This window comes from Sminthopsis crassicaudata, chromosome 4 (genome assembly GCF_048593235.1).
Source record: "Sminthopsis crassicaudata isolate SCR6 chromosome 4, ASM4859323v1, whole genome shotgun sequence".
NCBI lineage: Eukaryota > Metazoa > Chordata > Mammalia > Dasyuromorphia > Dasyuridae > Sminthopsis > Sminthopsis crassicaudata.
In genome coordinates, this window is record NC_133620.1 from 439710864 (window position 1) to 439731984 (window position 21121).

At 41.0% G+C, this 21121-nt stretch overlaps 2 protein-coding genes across 7 annotated transcripts in view; one reads left to right on the forward strand and one right to left on the reverse strand.

Annotated features, from left to right (window-relative positions):
- Nucleotides 1–4445, reverse strand: part of FMO5 (flavin containing dimethylaniline monoxygenase 5) — a 65015-nt gene extending 60570 nt beyond the window's left edge. For all 5 annotated transcript variants that reach the window (XM_074263264.1, XM_074263265.1, XM_074263262.1 and 2 more), the window contains exon 1: nucleotides 4248–4445. The gene's annotated coding sequence lies outside the window, so the exon portion shown is untranslated. The remainder of the gene's footprint in view (nucleotides 1–4247) is intronic.
- CHD1L (chromodomain helicase DNA binding protein 1 like) overlaps nucleotides 4443–21121 on the forward strand; it is a 51355-nt gene continuing 34676 nt past the window's right edge. For both annotated transcript variants that reach the window (XM_074263260.1, XM_074263261.1), the window contains exons 1-6: nucleotides 4443–4658; nucleotides 10074–10186; nucleotides 12603–12709; nucleotides 13303–13414; nucleotides 15971–16002; nucleotides 18669–18750. In XM_074263260.1, the coding sequence (XP_074119361.1) occupies nucleotides 4559–4658; nucleotides 10074–10186; nucleotides 12603–12709; nucleotides 13303–13414; nucleotides 15971–16002; nucleotides 18669–18750 (546 nt within the window). In that variant the 5' untranslated portion in view covers nucleotides 4443–4558. The remainder of the gene's footprint in view (nucleotides 4659–10073; nucleotides 10187–12602; nucleotides 12710–13302; nucleotides 13415–15970; nucleotides 16003–18668; nucleotides 18751–21121) is intronic.

Genomic DNA, 21121 nt, shown 5'->3' on the forward strand with positions numbered 1-21121 from the left:
GGCAAAAAACTTAACCTCTCCCTCAGTTTCTTCATCTTTAAAATGTGGTTCCAGGGTTATTGTGAGGATCAAATATTATTTAGAAAGGACTTTGTACAATGTTTAGCATAAAGTAGGCATTATAGATATAACAATAGCTTATTAATATTATTTTAACTTTTTCATGAATATATGTGTGTTCTTTTTCACTCTTGAGTATAAAATTATGAAGATACCATGTCTTTTATTTCTTTTGGACAATCTTTAGTGCCCAGCATGGTATTATGGCCATAAAAAGCACTCAAAAATACTTTTTGAATGAATTAACACTATTCATATTCCTATTTAATATGTATATCCATACTAAGTTAATATTTGTTATATACAATTTAATATTCACATTCATATTTAATTACACACACACACACATATATATATATATATATACACACACCAGACCACACAAACACACATGTATGCATTATACTGGGTGGGATTATACTACACACAGGTGTACATATACACATATGCATGTATATATTTGTAAACACAGAGTGTCCAGAAGTCTTAGTGTAGTGTTAAGCAATGACAGCTTTAAACTTCTCTAAGACTTTTGAGATTCTCTTTGTGTGTATACATGTGTGTATATTTGTGTGTACAAAGATATAGGGGCGGGACTACCATTCTACCATGAGGGGATGCTGCCATGTGCATATATGAGCAGGCACCTATGCACACACACACTCTCTCTCATCACCATCTCATCTCATTTCTTTCCTTTGGGGATAAACTAATAGGCAAATTAAAGTATTTGTGAATGGGACAACTTGGGGACAGGACATTGTATGGGACCATCTATTTAGAGCTAGAAAGAGCCTTAGCAAACATTTGGTTTAATTCCCTTTTTGACAGATAAAGAATTTTAGGAGAGGTGAAGTGATTTGTCCAGGATGAATAGAGTAAGTAAAAGAGCTGAATTTGAATCCAAGGCCCTGATCCCAAATTTATGACTTGTTACACTGTACCTGATAGTCTCAAGGATAATAGGAAAAATTAATGTTAAGAAATAAATTAAAAAAAAAGATCAATGGGTGTAGGTCATAAAACATGACTTTGAAGCAAAAATAATATCAGCTGAACAATCTGGTGTAATGTTGGTGGAGCTGTGAATTAGTGAAATTTGAAATTCAGCAAAGTGTCTAAAATGCCCATAGCTTTGACCTGAGATTTCATCAGGCTTCTACTCCAAGGAGATCATTGATTTTTTTTTTAAACCTTATATATACTAAAACATTTGAAGCAGCACTTTTTGTAGTAGCAAGAAATTCGAAACAAATTAGAACATCCTTACATTAGGAAGGGCTAAACAAGTTATGCTGTATGAATATAGCGGAATATTTGTAAGAAATACTGAATATGATGAACACACAGAAGAATGAACTGATGCCAAGTGAAAGGAGCAGAATCAGGTAAACAATCTAACAGTGATTAAAAAGATGCAATTGGAAAAGGCAATAATGAGCAAATAGTTGAAACCTTATAGTGATAATCCCAAAGAAGTGTTATGAGAAGGCACCCTGACCCTGCTTTAAGAGGTGGGGGTGGAACATTGTACAAAATAGAATATTTCAATATATTGTTGGTATCACAGAACTGTTTATTTTCCCTTTTTATTTATTTATTTTTTAAAGTTCTTTGTTACAAGGGATGATTCTGGACAGGGAAGAGAGCTACACAATGGGAAATGTTGATGTAAAAACAAGATATTGAAGAAATGTATTTTAAAAAATATCGGGGGGGGGGCAGCTAGGTGGTGCAGTGGATAGAGCACCAGTCCTGAAGTCAGGAGGACCCCAGTTCAAATCTGATCTCAGACACTTAACACTTCCCAGTGTGTGACCCTGGGCAAGTCACTTAATCAAAATTGCTACCTCAGCAAAATAAACAAATAAGAGGAAAACACTATATGTAGTATTTAAAGCAGGGGTTCTCAAACTATGGCCCTCAGGCCAGTGGGCTAAGGACCTTTATATGGCCAGCCGGGTTATGGCAAATAGACTAAAGGGTGGAGACAGAGTGTGAGCTTTTGTTGTTACTCTAGTCCAGCCTCCCACAGTCTGAGGGATGGGGAGCAGGCCCCTATTTAAAAAGTTTGAGGAGCACTAATTTTTTTTTCTTTTCCTGAGGCTGGGGTTAAGTGACTTGCCCAGGGTCACACAGCTAGAAAGTTTTAAGCGTCTGAGACCTGATTTGAACTCGGGGAGGACCATTAATTTAAAGGTTAATAAAACACTTGGCATAAATTAATGATCCCATTTGATCTTTGGGTACTTTTGACCTTGTTTTGGGGCCTGGAATCTTTTGTCCATAAAACAAACAGCCCTATGGGTTGTTTTAAGAAGGACTACTAATTATGTGTGGGTGTAGGTTGGGTTATTAAATTCATGATATTGGCCTGGTTCCATCAGGACACATTTTAAACACTGTTCTGTTTGCCACCTTTTAGAAAGACATTGGTTAGCTAGAGCATGTACAGAGGAATAAGATGATGAGGGGATTGAGAACCACACACATCCAAACAAATATTAGGTTAAGAAATTGGACTGTGTTGGAGCAGAATTCTTGTTCAGGTACGGTCTGTACAGAGGGGCTACTGAGGTAAAACAGTGATTTTAGGAACTGGGAATGCTTAGCCTGGGGAAGAACAAATGACTTTGAAGGGATGGGATGGAATATCATCTTCATTTTTAAATAATGAGAGGTGGTCAGGTCTTTTTTGTTTCACTCCAGAATGAGGGGGGAAGTTACAGAGAGAGTGTATCCTGCTATTGAGGAAAACTTCCTATCAATTAAAGCTCTCTCAAGGTATAAAGGACTGCCTGCCTGGAGGGGTAGTCGCTGCATTATCTACCTATTCATACTGCACCATTTGTACTTCATTATTGATGCTATTTTCTTCACTAATGTGTAATTAACTACTTGTGTAATAGATTCACTACTTAGGATCTGTTCCTTTTTGTTCCCACATTACACTTCGTCTAGCATCATTATAGACACAATATCCCTTGATTGAAATACACAACCACATATGACATGTATATGACAGACATATGGCAATGACCAAAATGCTCATTTTGAAAAATATTTCTTTTGTTTAAAACAGAATGGTTTGAACGTGATTCTCAAAGTGTTGTCTGGGGATTTCTTGGGCTTCCCAAGAGACCTGCATAGGATTGGGGGGTCAAAACTCTTTTTCTAATGACACTAAGGCATTTTCATTTCTAATATGGGAAATATAGACAAAAGCTCTTTAAGGGGGCCTCTATTTTTAAGGAAGTAAAGGGGTCTTGAGACTAAAAAAAAATTGTTATAGGAAATCTAGTTGGGTCCACCACAAATATTTTACTCTTTGCATTTCAATTTATACATGTATAAAATGGAGATAATACCAGCCCCGCCTCCAGTGTTTTGAGAATCAGCTGAAATAGTGAATGTGAAATAATTTTAAGCATTATATCTTTCTTGCTTCTTCCAGTTTTTATTATTTTCCCTCTAGGCTTTCATTGCTGCTCCTTTGTCCACGAGGGGAAGAGGAAGCAGACACTTTTTTTTTTTTTTTTTGGATTTACACTTCCTTAAAAAAAATATTGGGCTAAAAACTAGGTGGGCAGTGGATAGAGCAAGTCCCTAGACGCAGGAGGACCTGAATTCAAATCCAGCTTGCTATTTGACACTTACTAGCTGTGACCCTGGGCAACCACTTAATTTCACTGCATCTAAAAAAAAAAAAAAAAAAAAAAGGGAAAAAAGTCTTATGAATTCACCAATCAACAATCTTTCCAGTCTGGCTAATCGACTCATCGGAAGGATTTCATCAACCCAGGTGTCTCACGAGCTTTTTATTTAACCAATTGTCGGGAGGTCGGGGGGAGGGGAGACAGACAGATGCCCCCGAAAGGACACTTATTTTGCCCAACGCTTCTCTACGCGGTCACCCGGTTTTCCTTGCGGCGGAGCTCCCCCGCTTTAAAATGATGCGCTAAAACTCAGTGCCGATAGGTTTCAGGCAAGACTCCTCCGCGGGGAACTTTGATATCTAACGCAAAACCCACAAACCGCAGCTACGCACGTAGCAATGAGCAGGCCCCGTTAGCTCGCGCTAAAAACAAAGACCAACCAGAGCCCTCCACAGCAAACGAGACGCCAGGCCCAAGGAAGCAGTTCGCGCTGCACCTCCCGGGATGCTCTGAGCATCCCCCATCGCCTACCTGTCTTAAAATTCGCTCAGGACTCTCATCTTTTCCTGCTTCTGGACAGCTACCAATCAGCGGCTGATAGTCACCAGCCAATCAGAAGCCGCGAAATCTTCTTTTCCTGGTGGGAGGGGAAGGGGGCGTGAACAAATGAAGCCAGGGCAGAGGGCGGGAGAACTCGTTAGAGACAGCCAATGGAGAGCCGAGTCACGGCCCCAGCAGCCAATGACTGCACGTTTCCCGAAGGCGCTCAGCCCGGGGGCTTGCTTTTGCGCCCTCGCCGCTTCTTCTACACTGGAAAGTTTCCCGGGGAGCCCGAGGACAAAATGTCTGCGTTCTTACAGGCCCTGCAGAATAAACCTCAGCCCAAGGCAGCGGCAGGGGCCCGAGTTGAGGAGGAGGATTTGAGGAAATGGGGTTTGACAGGTCAGTGGGGCCCTGGCTGTCGTAGCTCTGGAGACGCCAACTTGGAGTCAATTTTCCTTCCTCACGGAAGTCTCGCGTTATCTGTAATGATTTCCCCCCCCCGCTCCCAGTCTTCTGCCCGCATCTCCGCGCTCCTGAAGTGAGCCAGCGCGGTACCCCGGGGTAGGGAAGAGCCGGAGCTCTCGCCTTGTGCTCCGAGTGGTTTGGGGGGAAGAAAGAAGCCCCGTTTTGGAATTGGACGTCCGTTCTTAGCGTGCGGACGTCAGCCCTCCTGGCCTGGGAAGTTTGAAGGAGGGAGACGGGGGATTAACGTCCCCCAAACCGGGTTTTGTTCTGTACCTGAACAAGAATTCTACAGTTTCTTAGCCCCAGAACCTAGATTTTGGAGCAGTATTAGGAAAAGTCATTGAGCTGAGGAAAATCGCGCTTGTTCGCCGACCCCGCTAGGGCTCTTGGATGGGAGCAGGGCACAGTTAATGGTGCAAATTATACGTGGAGTGCAACCGCGTTCCTGAATGTTCTCAGGAATTTTCCACAAAAGCCTCTTTTTGTCACGTATGGACGTTACTGTGTGAATATGGCCCTTACTCGGAAAAGTCCGAAATATTAGCGCTTGCCCCCTTACCGCACGGGAAGCTCTTCAGCCGGGAGCTCTCCTAACCTTCCTCCATCTTTCATTAAACTACCTTGTGTTTATATATACTTATACATGCGCATGCTCACTTCCTCCATGCAAGATAAATTCCGACAATTAATTAACAAAAATACATACATAATTAAATACTTAAACTCTAACCCTTAAAAAATAAACATAATACCTCATTTTCCTCACAAAAGTGGATCAAATCATGATTTTTTTAAAATTTTAAAAGTTTCTGTTGCATTTTATTTTATTAGATTTTTAGTTTTTTGTTTTTACGTTACCTTGATTTCCCCTTCCCCTCCCACCTGACCTTTCCTAGAGAGCCTTTCTTATAAAAGAATAAAAAGAAGAAAATCCAGCCCATTGTTATGTCTTTCTGTCTGTCTGTGGCAGTGGTCCTCAAACTTTTAAGTCGGGGCCTGTTCCCAGTCCCTCCGACTGTGGGAGGCCGGACTAGAGTAACAACAAAAGCTCACGCTGTCCCCGCCCCTCAGCCCGTTTGCCATAACCCTGCGGTTATGCGGCCGTAGTTTGACCACCCCTGGTCTCTGTGTTTATGCGATATTCCCCACAGAATGAGTGGGTAAAGATGGAGGCTGTAGCTTATTCTTTGTAACTTTGCCGCATTAATTTCCGATTGTTTCACGCTTTTTTTCATTTACTGCCATTGGATATCTTGTCTTCCCTATTCTGTGATGTGAGTTCATTGCCATTTTTGTTCCTGACGGGTAGTCCTTGAGCACGTTCTCTTCCCACAGTTTGTGTGGCCGTCCTCAGGCTGAGAATCTTATTTTGTTTCCACTAAAGCTGAATACTGTATGGAGTGTATGGGCCTCTCTTTGCCAGAGACCTGCCCGGGGTACTGCTTAGCATTGAAAACTCCCTAAGTACGGGCACGTGGTCACCGCTTCTTCTGTATAATTCAACAGTGTTTCCAGACTCGGAGGAATTCCCAGCTTTCCACTAATGTTACTGTACCCGTTTATAAGCCACACAGGCTGTTCTCATCTTATTATCTTTGGCAGTTTCCTGACTTTGAAGTGATGAGTGATAGGATCAGTGGGTGGGTTTGGCGCACACAAGCTGGAGCGCTCATAAAATTGTTCCCTGGGGCAGGCGGAGAGCAGGCTCCCAGCTCTGTGGTCCCATCCTGTGCGAGGTCCCGCAGGCAGAAATCCAAACTGTGTTACATCCCCAAGACTGTGCTCCCCTAGGAAAGATGTTCATGGTGACCTTTGCTAAGAACTTTCTAGGACTAACCCTGGTGTGAGGAACTCTCTCTTCCCTCTCCTATGCCTTCCTCTTTAATGGCTTCTTACTCTGGTTAGTCGGCTGAACTCTATGCATCAGTGGTCCTCAAGCTTTTTAAATAAGGGCCGGTTCACGCCGGGAAGGCGGGACTAAAGTAACAACAAAAGCTCACGCTGTCTCCTCCCTCTGCCCGTGTGCCCGAACCCGGAGGCGCACCTGTAGTTTGAGAACCCCGCTGTGGATCTGACTTAGAGTTAAAGGCATTCACACTGTTGGTCTCCCAACTCTATTTCATATTTACCATTGCTGGTGCCAGTTTCACCTATTGTTTTATCGGTAACCACTTCCTCTTAATATACCCTTTGTGAATTTGTCGCATGTTTGTTTCATACTAGAAATTGCTCCCTTGACCTAATCAGAAATAGAATTGTTTTGATTTGCATTATTCTTTCACATGATTGCTAATAATTTCCAATTCTTTTGAGAAGAGTTAGTTTATATCCTTTGACCAATACGTAATGGAGAGTGGCTTTTGGTTACATGTTTCTGTTGCCTGTATATCTTGGATATACATTTTTATTAGAGCTGTTGGATGCAGAGATCTCCTCCCCTCCATTAAACCACTTCCTTTCTTATCCCAGATACATTAATTTAATTGTTCAAAAGTCTTTTAATTTCCTGTAATTAAAATTATCTTAATGTATGTGTTGGAGACACATAACAAAGTGTATCATGCTTTAAACCCATGTATTCTACAACAATTCTGAAACTTGGATCTTTGCAGCGTCCACAGGGGCAGTAATGCCTCCCTTTCCTACCTCCCAAGGTTGCTGTTGAGGCTCATAAATGAAAATTCTAATAAAAGCATTTTAAAACAGTAACGTATATACTTTTTGCATACATATTATATACATATACATTTATATATAAAGGTATACATTTTTAAAACAGTAAAGTATATACAAATATAGGATATTAAAAATCAACAAACACAATTCTTAAAGTATCTTAAAGTGGGGATGAATCAAGAGTATAAGAGAAAATTTTAATTTAAATCTATAGGCATTTACTTGTGTGTATGAGTATCTATAGCTGTTTCTTATTGTTATTGCTATACTGTTGACTCATTTTTGTGTATCTCTATGTAAATATCTGTGGCAAGGTATATTATCAAGAGCCTAGCACGGTATCTGGAATAGAGTAGGCACTTAATGTTTGTTGATATAAAATGTCAGTCTATGAGCATTTATTAAGTGTTTATGGTATACCATGTCATGTGCTAAGTGCTGGGAATACAAAGAAAGCATCCTCAAGGAGCTCCCCAAACTAATAGGTAGATAGCAAGCAAATAGATATGTACAAACAAAATATATATATAGGATGAATAAGAAATAGTCAACAGAGGGAAGGCAGTAGAATTATAAGGGATTGGGAAAGGCTTCCTGTAGAAGGTGGGATTTTAGTGTTTGCTTATTGTATTTCTTTGTTGTATTTCTACCTGTGTTTTCTAATTTGTAGTTAGGAGGCCTGGACTGTGGAATAGGTCAAGGCACAAGAACCTCAATTTCCTCATCTATGAAACAGGAAAAATGATGCTTCTTTCCACTCCCTCCCCACTTTATATTTCTCAAATTTGCTGAGATATATGAGAAAACAGGTGAAAAAGTGCTTTGTAAACTATGCAAACCACCCAAACATATTCTTGTGTGAAGATATTATGTAAGAAGATAATTATATATATCTTAGGGGATATGTCATCTCATTGATATATGCATACCCTTCATGGATAATTATATCTCAACTTCTGATTCTGTGATTCTATGATCCAATGGCTTTGCCAGCAACTTCTTGTTTAGGCTTTTAAAAAAGCAAAAACAGAAGACGTTTTGTGAGTATGTGGACAGCATTTGGACTTTTAAAATCTCGTTTCCTTTGTTCTTGGTGCATCATCATATAAATGGTGATGAAGATATCATAATAGTTGCTTACCAAATTCCCAGTAGCCCTTTTGATCAGTGTTATAGCGGGGATACATGGAAGGTCAGTGAGGCTCAGTAACCAGAAGGGTGTAATATAGTTGCAGAGTGAACCGGAGATTCCTGGAAGATGAAAGTCCTTGCATCTCCTTGAATATACCCCTGTTGCCTCCTCTTTTTTCCCTGTTTCATGGCTCCCTGGCATATACTCTAATTGGGAGATTAGTAGGGAAATAAAAGAAGAAATTTCAGGTTGCAGTCTGTCAATAAAAGGTATTTCCAATTTTACATTTTTTTTTTTTTTTATCAAAAAGAGATCGATTGTAAGAACTGCTTCAAATTAGGTTTGGGAAGTGGTGATATTGCTGGGAATTTGTGGTTCACTTATTTATGTTTTCTTTCTTCCCCATTACCATGGAGAATTTAGTGCAGCCTCTGCTATAATTTCTATTTCATTAAAAATGAACTTTCTGGGGAGATGTTTCTTCAAGATATTTGTGTGTGTGTGTGTGTGTGTGTGTGTGTGTGTGTGTGTGTGTGTGTGTGTGTGTTTATATATATGGTTTGTTTGTTTTTTTCAAATCAGTGGAGGCAGATCTCATTTAGATAGCTGCTTCTAAAGAAAAAGGAATCCGTGGCCATTGTATTTCTAAATTTTTGTTTATATAACATCTTATTTCCTAGAAAATTTTTTGAAGGCAGAGACTGTATCTTTTCTTCCCCTTTAAAAAACTTATTTTTAAAAATAGCTTCTCTTTTTACATCATTTCATTTTTGAATGTATCCCTCCTCTATCTCCCACCCAGTGAATCAACTCTTGAAACAAAGATTTTTTTAAAAAGAAAGAGGGAAAAAAAGAAATTTGACAAAACCAACACTTCAACCATATCTGAGGTTATATACAACATATATACCCTCATAGTTCCCTACTTTTGCAAATGGGAGGCAGCTACATTTCCTTGGTTCCTTTCTGGGATAAAGCCAGGTCATTATGATATATAATATTTAGGATTTCCATCCCATTTCTGATGTTTTTTTTTTTTTTTTTTAATAAAAATTATTTCAGGGACTGTCTTATTTTTCTAACTCTGTGCCTTGTATGTAATTGGCACTTAATAAGTTGAGGAATGAATCCATAATCATTTGAGAAATAGCTTAGCTTCCAGCCTATAAATGTTGAGTGGGGTAGAATGGAACTTTTTTCTTTCTTTTTTTGCAAGGTATTATTGGGGTTAAGTGACATGGCCAGGGTCATATAGCTAGTCAGTCTGAACTCAGGTGCTCCTGTCCACTGCTCCATTTAGTTTCCCCCTAGGATGGGACTTTCAAGGTCTTCTAACCTCTTCATTTTATAGAGGAGAAAAAATAAGGTTCTGGCATTTTGGCAATTAAATGCTTAAGCAATAATCACTTCCTAACAAATGAGAGAGCCACTTGTCTGCAGATTGGGAATCTGGGGTTTGGGGCTTGGTTCTGTGCTTTTCTGCTATTATCTCCCTGGAATATTCTTCAAAATTGTTGCTCATTTTGGACTGTTATTCGTAGGGATCCGTTTGCGCCCCTATCAGCTGGCTGGGGTCAACTGGCTTATTCAGCGTTTCCAACTTCAGCACGGCTGCCTTCTTGGTGATGAAATGGGCCTGGGTAAGACATGCCAGGTAAGGCCCTAGGACTAACCCATATGCTATCTCTGTTTTTATTGTTTTATTTTTATTATTTTTAATTAATTATTCTTTTTTTAATGAAAGCTTTTTAGTTTTTAAAACATATGCATGGATAATTCTTCACCATTGGTCCTTGCAAAATCCTGTGTTCCAGTTTTCCCCCCTTTCCCCTAATCCTTCCCCTAAATGGTAAATAATCCAATGTATGTTAAATGTGCTGGTATCTCTGTTTAAAACTTGAGAATCCAGACTCAAAAAGGAACAGCAAGCTTCGTGGTGTTTGTCCCAGCACAGACAGGTAATTGACACAGGAGAGAAATGGCGGGGGAGGCCTGGAGTTTTCGAGCTGCCAAGGGACACGTGCTGGTCTGCAGTTGGGAAGATGAGCTCAAATACAGCCTCCTTCACTTAGTAGCTGTGTGACTGAGGGGGGAAGTCACGTAACCTCCGCCTTAATCAGCTGAGAAGCGAACAGCAGAACTTCTCCTAGGGACATCACGAGCGTGCCTGGGGTTAGAGAGAGTAGGGCAGGAGGGGATGAACAAGAGCTCCCATCTCTGTTACTTAGTGACCTTGGGCGAGCTGTTCATCGTCCGCACTTTGGGGGAGTTGGAATTGATGCCTCTGAGGCCTTTTCTCTTTTGACACAGTGTCTCAAATATACAGAGCCGAGGATCCTTCCCCACAAAGGCAGGATTGTTTTCCTTGTTACAAAGATGAGTTTCTAATATGGCTCCTCTGTTGTCTCAGTGGCTCATTGTGAACCTGTGATCCAGAGTTTTTTCTTTCCCCAGTCCTTGGCCTGATTACAAAGCAGGGGTATCCCTGCTTCTCCGACTTCCTTAAGTAGTGTGATCTGACTGACTGGGACAGAGTAAAAGCCAATTAAAAACAATTTGAATTCATTAGAATCTTTTTCTGAGGATTTCTTGCTAAGAAAAGGAGCCATTTCTGAGCCTGACCCCCATAACCTTATTTCCAAAGACTTAACTGTTCCCCTGACTTCTCAGTCTTAGGCTCTTTCCCGATTGACCTATCCCTGCTGTTGCATGCTGTGTTATCCTTCCTTCTCTGTATCTCGATGGTTCTTATCCTTGGTTCTGTGATGTGGCTTTTTAAACTAACTTGATAGCTATGGGTCAATAGAATGGGTTTCCTTTGCAACATTACTTATTTTAATTTTTTTTTGCTGAGGTGATGGGGGTTAAGTGATTTGCCCAGGGTCATACAGCTAGGAAGTATTAAGCATCTGAGGCTGGATTTGAACTCAGGTCCTCCTAATTTTAGGGCTAGCGCTCTATCCACTATTCCATCTATCTGCCCCATACATATTTTATTTTTAGAAATTAATAACATTCTGAGATCAGGTTCATAGGCTTCATTAAACTATGTCAAAGGGTCCATAGCACAGAAAAAAAAAATTGAGAATCTCTAGTCAATCTATAATAATTACACTAGTAATCTACAATAACTCTACATTTATTTCACTGGGAGCAGAGTGAATTGATCTTTTATAGCTCAATAGCATCTCCCATGAATCGTTTTTTAAAATGTTCCTACATTATGATTATGATGATTGATTATTCCCCGAAACATATCTTTATCTAAGAAAGTTATTTTTTGGGGGAAAGAGATGGTGCAAGAATCTGTATTCCCAAATATGCCCCTTGTAAATTCCTATTTTGGCAGTTCTTCCCAAAATACAGGTGTCCCCAAAATCTTAGTGCAACTTGCAGCAAGACACAATCTCATAATGAGCTATTGGTCATAAGACAGTGGAGATTCCTCGGTAGAAACTGTGACCAGGAAAACAACCCCAATCTCACCTCTTTTTGTGAAAATATTCTTGGCTTCCTCTCTGAATATAGAATCAGAAGCCTTATTTAGAGATCAGGCATCTGCCCTAAGACTTTAGGGACACTCTGTGTACTTTTGTTTCCCTTGGTTTTCCCTTCTGCTTGGTCTCTGTTGGTAGGGATTTCTTTGTCATGCTAGGAAGGGACAAAGGAAATGGGGGAAGCCAGTTATGTCCTATAATGCCCCTGCCATCTGAGTGGAGGCAGAGGCAGCTACAGCTTCAGGAACCTGAAAAGCTGGAGCAAGCTGGGCTTGTCCCTGTTAAGCCCTGGTGACTGCTCTGTTGCTAGAAGATGATGGCCTGGGCAGGATGCCTTTCCCTCTGTTGTGCATACTGGGGTGGTCATCCTGACTCTAAAAGCATCCTGGGCCTGTCGGACCAGAAGGACCCACTTGTCCTCTCACTCTGTCCAATGTGCTTGCTAGAAGTGTGGGATGCCTTAGTTCTTCTATGAGAGAATGGACATGTGAGAACAGTAGCTTTTCTGCATGGATAATGCACAGGGGATAAAACTGTTTCCTTTTAATTCCCTTTTTACTTTTTCTGTTCTAGACTATTGCTCTTCTCATTTACTTCACTGGAAGTTTAAAGAAGAAAGGACCGTTTCTGATTCTTTGTCCTTTGTCTGTTCTGAGCAATTGGAAGGAAGAGATGGAGAGGTACGTGCTATCAAAATCCCAATTTGCTATTTTCCTATTCGATTCAGTTGACCTTTTAATGTTTTAACTTTTCCCTTGGTAAGAGGCCGGTATCAAAAATCTGCAGTATGCAAAAAAGTTGTTTCTAGCTTGTAATGAATATCATAATGACTAGGATGGCAGTGCAGGGAGAAAGAGAAAAGTTAAATGCGGGGTACGTTGTTGGTTTTTGTGGGGATTAAGAGATGGACATTATTGTTAGCATTTGGCCACTTTGCTAAAACCAGAGACCAGCCAGTTTTGTTGAGGGAGTATAGGTTAAATAGCCAGGGCAGGGAGACCCTCCTCGCTGTGCAGTTGGTCATTCACGGACTTGCCCTGATGCCAGGCCATCTTCTAAGTCTCACTGCTGAGCCTGCCTGTGAAGGATGCTAGGAGCTTTGACGGGTTTGGGAAGTGCTTGGCATCCTTGATGATAACCTGTCTGATCATAAGAGAATGCAGAGGGCTTAGGGATCGGACCCCAAGATCCCTCCCTGGGGACCCTGCTCTCCTCCAGCATGGCCCCTAACCACGACCTCTCTTCCTTTGCTGTGTCCCTTCCTTGGATTCAGGTTCGCTCCTGGCCTTTCCTGCAAAGTGTACATAGGCGACAAAGAGGAGAGAGCGCGCCTGCAGCAAGAACTGAAAAAGGATGTTTTCCATGTGCTCCTGAGCACTTACGAGGTACTGCTCTGTCTCTGCTTGCACTGATGCTGCTCCCGAGGGACGCAAGGCCCCGTGCTGTGGTCTGCACTGGGTCTCTGCTTTCCAAAGCCAGCCCAGCCAGTTCCCATTAAGATGTGTAGGGGTTGAGGCACATAGGCTGGAAGAATGCCCTCGGGTTCCTTCTCTTCCTTTGGCCCTTTTGCTGTCTGTCTGTCTGTCTCCCATTAGGCTCCATGTAAGCCTCCTGGCCCACATCCAGCCTCAGGAGGACCAGGCCTGGTGGGGGAGGGACTCCCTCCTGCTTCCCCTGCCCCTTGCCTAAAATGGGCTGTGGGAGAGTGGGGAGGGCGGCGCTTGGCAATTCTCTTGTTGCTCACTTCCTATTGAACTCTCATGTCAGCCATTCTGTGGCTGAAGGAAGGGAAAAAGCATTTACGAAGTGCCTACTATGATCAGGTGCTGCTGAGTGCTTGGTAATTCTTACCTCTTCTGATCTTTGCAACAACCCTATGAAGCAGGTGCTGTTATTATCTCTATTTACACTTGAAGAAACTGAGGCAGACAGATTAAGTGACTTGTTGCAGAGCAGGCTGACTCAGGTACAGGTGAAATAAATGCTTTATGGAGCATTGGGTGGCGAAGATGTTCATCTCCTCATTGGAGTGTCCCGCCAGCGGGGCTCCAGAGGCCACGAGGCCTCTTCTTCAAGACCCTCCAGAGCCGGCTGTTGCTCGGGAGAATGTTGGGTGATAAAGGTCCAGGGCAGAGAATATGTTGGTCCAAACCCTTCCTTCCCTTTTTTGCTTTGCTCATTAAGACAAGAGACAGCAGGTTAGAGTGGAGAGAGTTCTGGATTTGGCATCAGGAAGAAAAGACCTAGATGCACTTCCAGCCTCTGACACTAATTATGTGAGATTATAAATCCATCCTATTGGCTCCCCAGAGCCATAATCTAACAATGTGAATTATTGAAGTGCTGCCATTTATGTTAGGAGAAGGAAGGTCCTTGGTGATTCATTGAAGCAGGTTTGTCCTGCCTCTTCCTACCTGCATGTGAAAGTGCTTATGTGCTCAGGATTCTTCTCTTTAAATAAGATTAGTGATTTTTTTTTTTTTTTTTTATAATTCTTTACTTCCAAATTTATCCTTCCTCCCACCCCTTCTCAGCACAAGAATAAAAATGAGAGGGAAGAAAATGAGTTCAGCCAAAGAACAATTTTGACAGGCTATACAGGGTATGATGTAGAGCCCCCTGCAAAAAAAAAGAGAGAGAGGGGCTTGTTTTGTCTCCTTCAGGGCTAGCCCAGGTGATTGTACTTAGCCAGAGTTCACGTGGTAGTCTATCATTGATGCTATTGTTATCATTTTATATAACTTTCCAGGGTCGACTTATGTTGGGCACATATTTTTTATTATGACATCTGGAACCCTGCCACAGACTGCCCTGAAACTTTTCTGGGTGTCAGTATTTTTTAATTGATTAAATAAGCACTTATTAAGTACCTGCTGTGTGCAGCACTGTGAGATGTAGCTGTAAAATCAAACCTTTGAAGATGGAAGAAGACATAGCACCCCTTCCTGAAACTGGGGTGAAGGAGATTGTGTGGGAGACTAGGAGGAGAACTGGCTCTAGATTTGGCAGACCAGTTTCAGATTCTATAGCATCGGGCAAGTCATTTGACTGCTCCGGACCTCAGTTTCCTCATCTGTGCAATGAAGGGATCAGATTTGGATGACCTCTGAAGACTCCATAGCTTTGATCCTAGAGTACTCTTTTTATCAGGGAATTTGCTTTGGAAAAACATGACTCACATTTTCTACTGGTTACAGAGAAGTATGACAGGTATGGAGAAATCAAATGATCCAATTAACTTTTTTTGATTGAATTTGGGAAGATTTCTTTCATGTTTGGGTATGACTGAAGCCCTTTCAAATTCTCAAATTCTGTGATTTTACAGCTCAGTAAATCTAATGCTTGGGCAGGTTTTCTCTCAGTCCAATTTATTATCTTAGTCGGGTTAGCCCCTGGTTTTGTCCATGGGATGCTGAAAATTATACTGATTGATCAGTGGAAGTGGACATTGAATCCTGCCCTCATTTGCCAGGTTACTTTGGGCTAGCCTCTGTTTTACTGATGGCTGCCTCACTTCTTTTGATTGTTTTTATAGTGGTCCTCATTTGAATTTTCTCTTTGGAAATCTTTATTACTCCCCTTGCCAGATCTTTTCTGTAACTGCTAAATGAATTAACTAGAACTTTCAGTGGTGTCAAATTCAAATAGCATTGACTTCACAAACCACAAATATACATTATCTGTTGTATTTTTTATTTTTCTAAATGCTTTCCAATTATATTGAATAATTAACATAATTAATTTCCAATATAATTTACTATCATTATATTTAATGATGTTCCCAATTATATTTTAATATAATTGACATCTCTACTATACTTTGTTAGGAAAATTTCTTTAGAATTTCCTGAGACCCTAAGAGAGAGATCATCACTAACTCATTCATAAAGGAGCTATTTCTGAACAAGATATTGTGTAACATACATTGTTTATTTTTTCAGCTTTGCCTGAAAGATGCAGCATTTCTAAAAACGTGAGTAAATGACATTTTTTTTTCAAAGTCCACTCTGCCTGATGCATTAGCAACATGTCCTTTAATCAGATCCTTCCCCCCCAACATTTTTCAAAGCATTTTGCCCCTAATGGTTGAAGTGTGCATTTTTTCTCTGGATACAGGGCCTTACCCATTCATAGTGGGTACAGAATGGATGCTTTTCCAGACTCAGTGCTTGATGATGAGCAGAGAGCATCTGTTTCAAGGATTCAGGAAATGAACATTTTGAGCCAGTTCATGAGTCATATCCCTACTTAGAGGCAACTTTGTTCTATTTTTAAAAGATAGGGACTAAATTAAAGTAGTTTGCATTCAGGCTTATCAGCCCCTAAAATGTAATGATGAAAGTTCTTGAGAGCCAGTCTGCCTTAATGGATAGAACTTTGGAAGGCATTAACCCCCCTGGACCTCAGTTTACTAATTTGTAAAATGGGATAGTTACATTATCAATTTCTTAGACCTACTGTGATTGCAAATTTTAAAATACTGTGTAAGGATGAGTTGCTGAGCCTCAGTACTGGATTGCCCACCACCACCACCTGCTTCGATTGCTCTTATTGACCAGTTACTGCTGTATACAGCTGGAGAAAATTGGGCAACTAAGCTGCTTGGAAAAGCTACAACTTTATGTTACATCATACCAACTAGGCCCTTCCTGAGTAAGGAAGCCTTTTACACCTCCCACTATGGCAGCTGTTCCAAACCTTCATACTCTTGACAAGTATGGTCCCTTCTCTCTTCTTCCTCATCTCGTATCCCTCAAACATCCTGCTTTCCTAGCTCTTCCTTTACTTCTGTGTCCAATGAAGAACAAGCCCTTCTCTTAATCAAGATAGGTCTTTTCGACAAACCGCAATCCATCCCCTCCTGTCTTCAGCATATTACCATTCCCATTGTCTGCATTTGCTAAACTGCAATCTCTTTCTACCTACTGGTCCCTTTTCTGATGTCTGTAAACATGTCCATGTTTTCTCCATCCTTAAAATACATCATCTCTACTAGCTATCATTTAATCTCTCATCTCCTTGGCTAAATTCTTTGGAAAAACATCATCATCATCATCATCTCCTTGAGAAAGACATATAATCATAATAATAATTTTCTCCTGGAGAACAGTATAGTAATAATAGCAGTGACTATAATAACAACAACAATAATAATAGCTCTCATGTAAATAGTGCTTTAAGGTCTGCAAAATTCTTTACAAATATATCACTTTATCCTCACAATAACTCTGGGAGGTAAGTAATCATCCCCACTTTACAGATGGAAAAACAATGCAGACAGGGTGACTTACTTAGAGTCACATAGCTAATAATCTGAAAATGGTTTTGAGCTCAGGACTTTAGACCTAGCTTTCTATCCCCTTCATTACCTAGAAATCCAGAGTGTGAAGTACAGTCAGAAGATAATTTGTCCCTACCCATAGGTCCCCTGGGAGAGAAGGCTCATAGATTTTTAGAGCAGAAAGAGATTTTAGAAGTCACAGGCCATTTTTTTTTTTTTTTCATTGTTGTGCAGTTCTTTCATTGATGTCCTGCTCTTCCCATTTGGGCTCCTCATGGCAAAGACACTGGAGCAGTTTTGCCATTTCTTTTTGCAGCTCATTTTATAGATGAGGAAACAGGCAAATAGGGTGAACTGACTTACCCACAATTACACAGCTAGTAAGTGCCTGAGGCCAGACTTGAACTCAGGTCCTCCTGACTCCTAGCCTGGCACTCTGGACACTACTCCATTTAGCTCCCCTGGCCATTGGTATAGGCTGTTCTTAACAGCAAGAAGACCAAGATTCAAGTTTCAACTCTGATGTGTACTTTATTCAGTGTTTGACTCTCAGAAAGTCATTTAATTGCTATGACCCTCCATCTCTTCCTCTGTAAAAATGAGGCTGATTTGTTTATCTTTACAAATGTGAGTAATGGTGATGATGATTTATTAGAGAAAAGTCTAAAAAGTGAGCATTTTCCCTGTTGCCTTCCTGTATCGCCTAAAGAAAGATGAAATCTTTAGAGATGGAAAGCTTTTGGTCCACCCCAAAATGGAACAGCTTAGTCAAGGCTGCTCTGCAATCCTTCCTCCTCCTTCAGCTCTCCCTCTCAGCTGGTGACCTTATCTCCCCCTTTATCAAGAACGATGAGGCCATTTGTCATAACTTCCTTTTATCCTTCTTTTTTGTTTCTGGACCCAGAAGGCTTTTCATGGCATTGTTGAGTTGACCATATAATGAGTTGTTGTGGTAACTCCTATGTCTGTTTTCCTAAAATGAAATGTTTAAACCACTTATTTTAGGCTCAAACACATACCACCCTGCATTGTTACTTTACTAGTTCATGTCCATGTCTTATTTCCCATATTAGGATCTAAGTTTCTAGAAGGCAAAGATGGTTCCTTATGTGTCTTTTGTATCCTCCTCTGGTCTCTTGCTTTGCAACAAAAGAAATGTTTGTTGAGTAAAGAATAGAATGAACAAATGAATGAATGAAGTAATGGACCTGTGTTTGTCCATTTCTGTTAGAGCTGGCCCATTGTTATTCTTTCAGCTGCTTTATGTGGCTGGGAAATAAGTTAATTAGCAAAAACACACCAGATGGTGATCTGTATTTGGATTAAACAGAGATGTAACATTAATTTTTCTCTCACAGTTTCTCTTGGAACATTCTGGTTGTGGATGAAGCCCACAGATTGAAAAACCAGAGCTCGCTGCTGTACAGAACCCTTTCAGAGGTAAACACAGGATGGTCTTTCTTAGTCCTGCCATTTTAGCTGAAGTCCACATAGTGTATATCAGAAAAAGGACAGGATAGTTTGGTTTGTCTGATTTTTACAGGATCATCAACAACTATCATGGGACGGGATGAGGTATTTGGGGATGACATTGTCTGTCTTCTTAAAAAGGAAGCCAAGTTTAGTAAGCTCCTGAGTCCTTGGCCTTTCAAGTGACGGGGGACATCAAGCTTGTCTTCTATCATAGCCATCAAAGGAAATGGGTTGAACTTCCAGTTAGAAATAAAATGGAGGATCAGTTTCCCAGGGAAGGTTCCAAAGCCAGAAATTTATGTAACAAAGTCATAAGAGTTGGGTCCAGGAGCTAAACCTGCTTGGGACTTTGGCTATATCTTTCTCCCAAGAAGACTGCGTCTTGACTCCCAGTTCAAAAGTCCTTTGGCCAGAAAAATTTCAGGGATATGGTTTTGTTGGATGGGAACTCATTTTTCCTGAATTTGGGGATTTCTCAAGTACCTGAGTCAGTTTTGAGTCTACAATTTCATAAAGGGAAGGGAGAGTCCCCTCCCTATGGATACCTTTCTTTTCTTTTTGCTCCATTGCCATAATAGCAATGATTATTCTTCTTCATCATGGCCTTGCTGGTTCATATCTAGAATTAACCAGAATTAGTCCTAGATGGAGTTGGTTTCCTTGGGAAAAGGGGGTTCAGTGGGTTCCTTCTCATTGGAGAGCTTCAAGCAGATGACTGTTTATCAGGTGTGTTATAGAAGTTACATGTTCAGATAGTTTGATTATTGATGTTGAGTTTAGTTTGATCAGCTGGCCTCTGAGGTCCTTTCCAAGTTCTGAGAATCTGTGTTTTGGTAGCACTTAAAATAATTTTACCTTCTGTTATATTGCATAGCACTTAGTGCCTGCTCCCCAAATTTACATTTTTGTCACAAAGAAGTCTACAAATGATTCATGTCATGTCATGGTAGTAAGGTGTAATTCTGTCTGGTTTGGGGCCAGTGAAACACTCAGGTCCACAGTATTTAAATCAGGCAGTGCTTTTATCGAGTTTTGACTCCCTACAGGCCCTCTAAGGCTTGCTCGGGGCTCTCCAGATAAAGTAGTTCATCTACTCTTGTGGTGGGCTTCAGGAGCTTCATTAAGGGCAGGCAGGCAGGGTATTCCCTGAATGCTCCCCTCCAGGTGACTGCACACCACATGTGCTTGTGTCTCTGAGGGCAGCTCCATGCCAGCTTTGCTGTGTCTTGTGCCCTTGTTCCAGCCTGCCCCTTCTTCCCTTTTTCCTGTTTTTGTTTTTTGTTTTTTTTGCCAGTTTCACTGCTCATGTTACAGGATAGATTTTTATGCCTTGGAATATTCCCCACAATTTCTGTTTGTTTGTTTCTTGAGTTTTTACCTTATTATTTATTCTGTTTCTATCCTTGGATATCCTACAGTCACCGTGGATAGACATAGACCTTCTCCTGCTGCCTCCTTGCCTCCCAGGCATCCTGGAGCTGGTTTTGGTCCTGTAACCCGTCACTGTCAATTCTAGACTATCAAGAAACCTTCTGGTACCTCCTCTAGAACTTTGGAATCGATTATAGGACATGGGGGACCCTGGCCCAGGATCGCCCAGCATGGGCCCTCCTCACCCACTCACAGTGAGGTCATTTTGGTCCTCTTCGAGGATGAAGGACGGCAGTCAGCATCTGGTGATCTCTTGACTTTTTTCCCTAGAGAATTTATGAGTAATACCTGGAGCCAAGTCTCCATCAGGGAAAAGTCTGATTGATTGGCGCTAACTAAGTAATTAATGTTTTTTTAATTAAGTGACATTTAAACTGCTCACAGTGTTCTTAACTTGAGATCCTTCTGAATTGACTTTAAGGAACAGATAAGATTGCAGTTTCTTGCAAAAAGGTTTAAAGCTGAAATTGTTTGAAGAAGTGTATGTTCTTTAGTAGGTTAAACCTAGTCTTTGTCACTTGGTTCACTCAGTTGCTACATGGTGTGACTCAGTGACTTTTTGTTCAGCCTGGCTTTATGGGCACCTCATCATGATGGTCTCTGCTCCTGAATTTAGTCGTCAGCTTTCTAGCCTAAAAACTCAGTGTGGTTACTTCCCCCAGGGGTGGTGGTGGGGTGTTAGTAAATGGAGATGCTAGGCAAGGGAAAGAGGTGAATTTGTGAATTCTAGCGCCAATTTGTTGATTTATAGATTTGGGGGCTGGCTGTCTGCCCAGGGAAACTCCATGGCCTTCCCAGTGAGTAGATATATGGAGGAGATCAAATTATAGAACAGAAATTTCTTGGGTAAATGTCGAGTCAGAACAAAATGACTTAGATGTCCTTGAAGGCTCTTGATTTTTGCAGC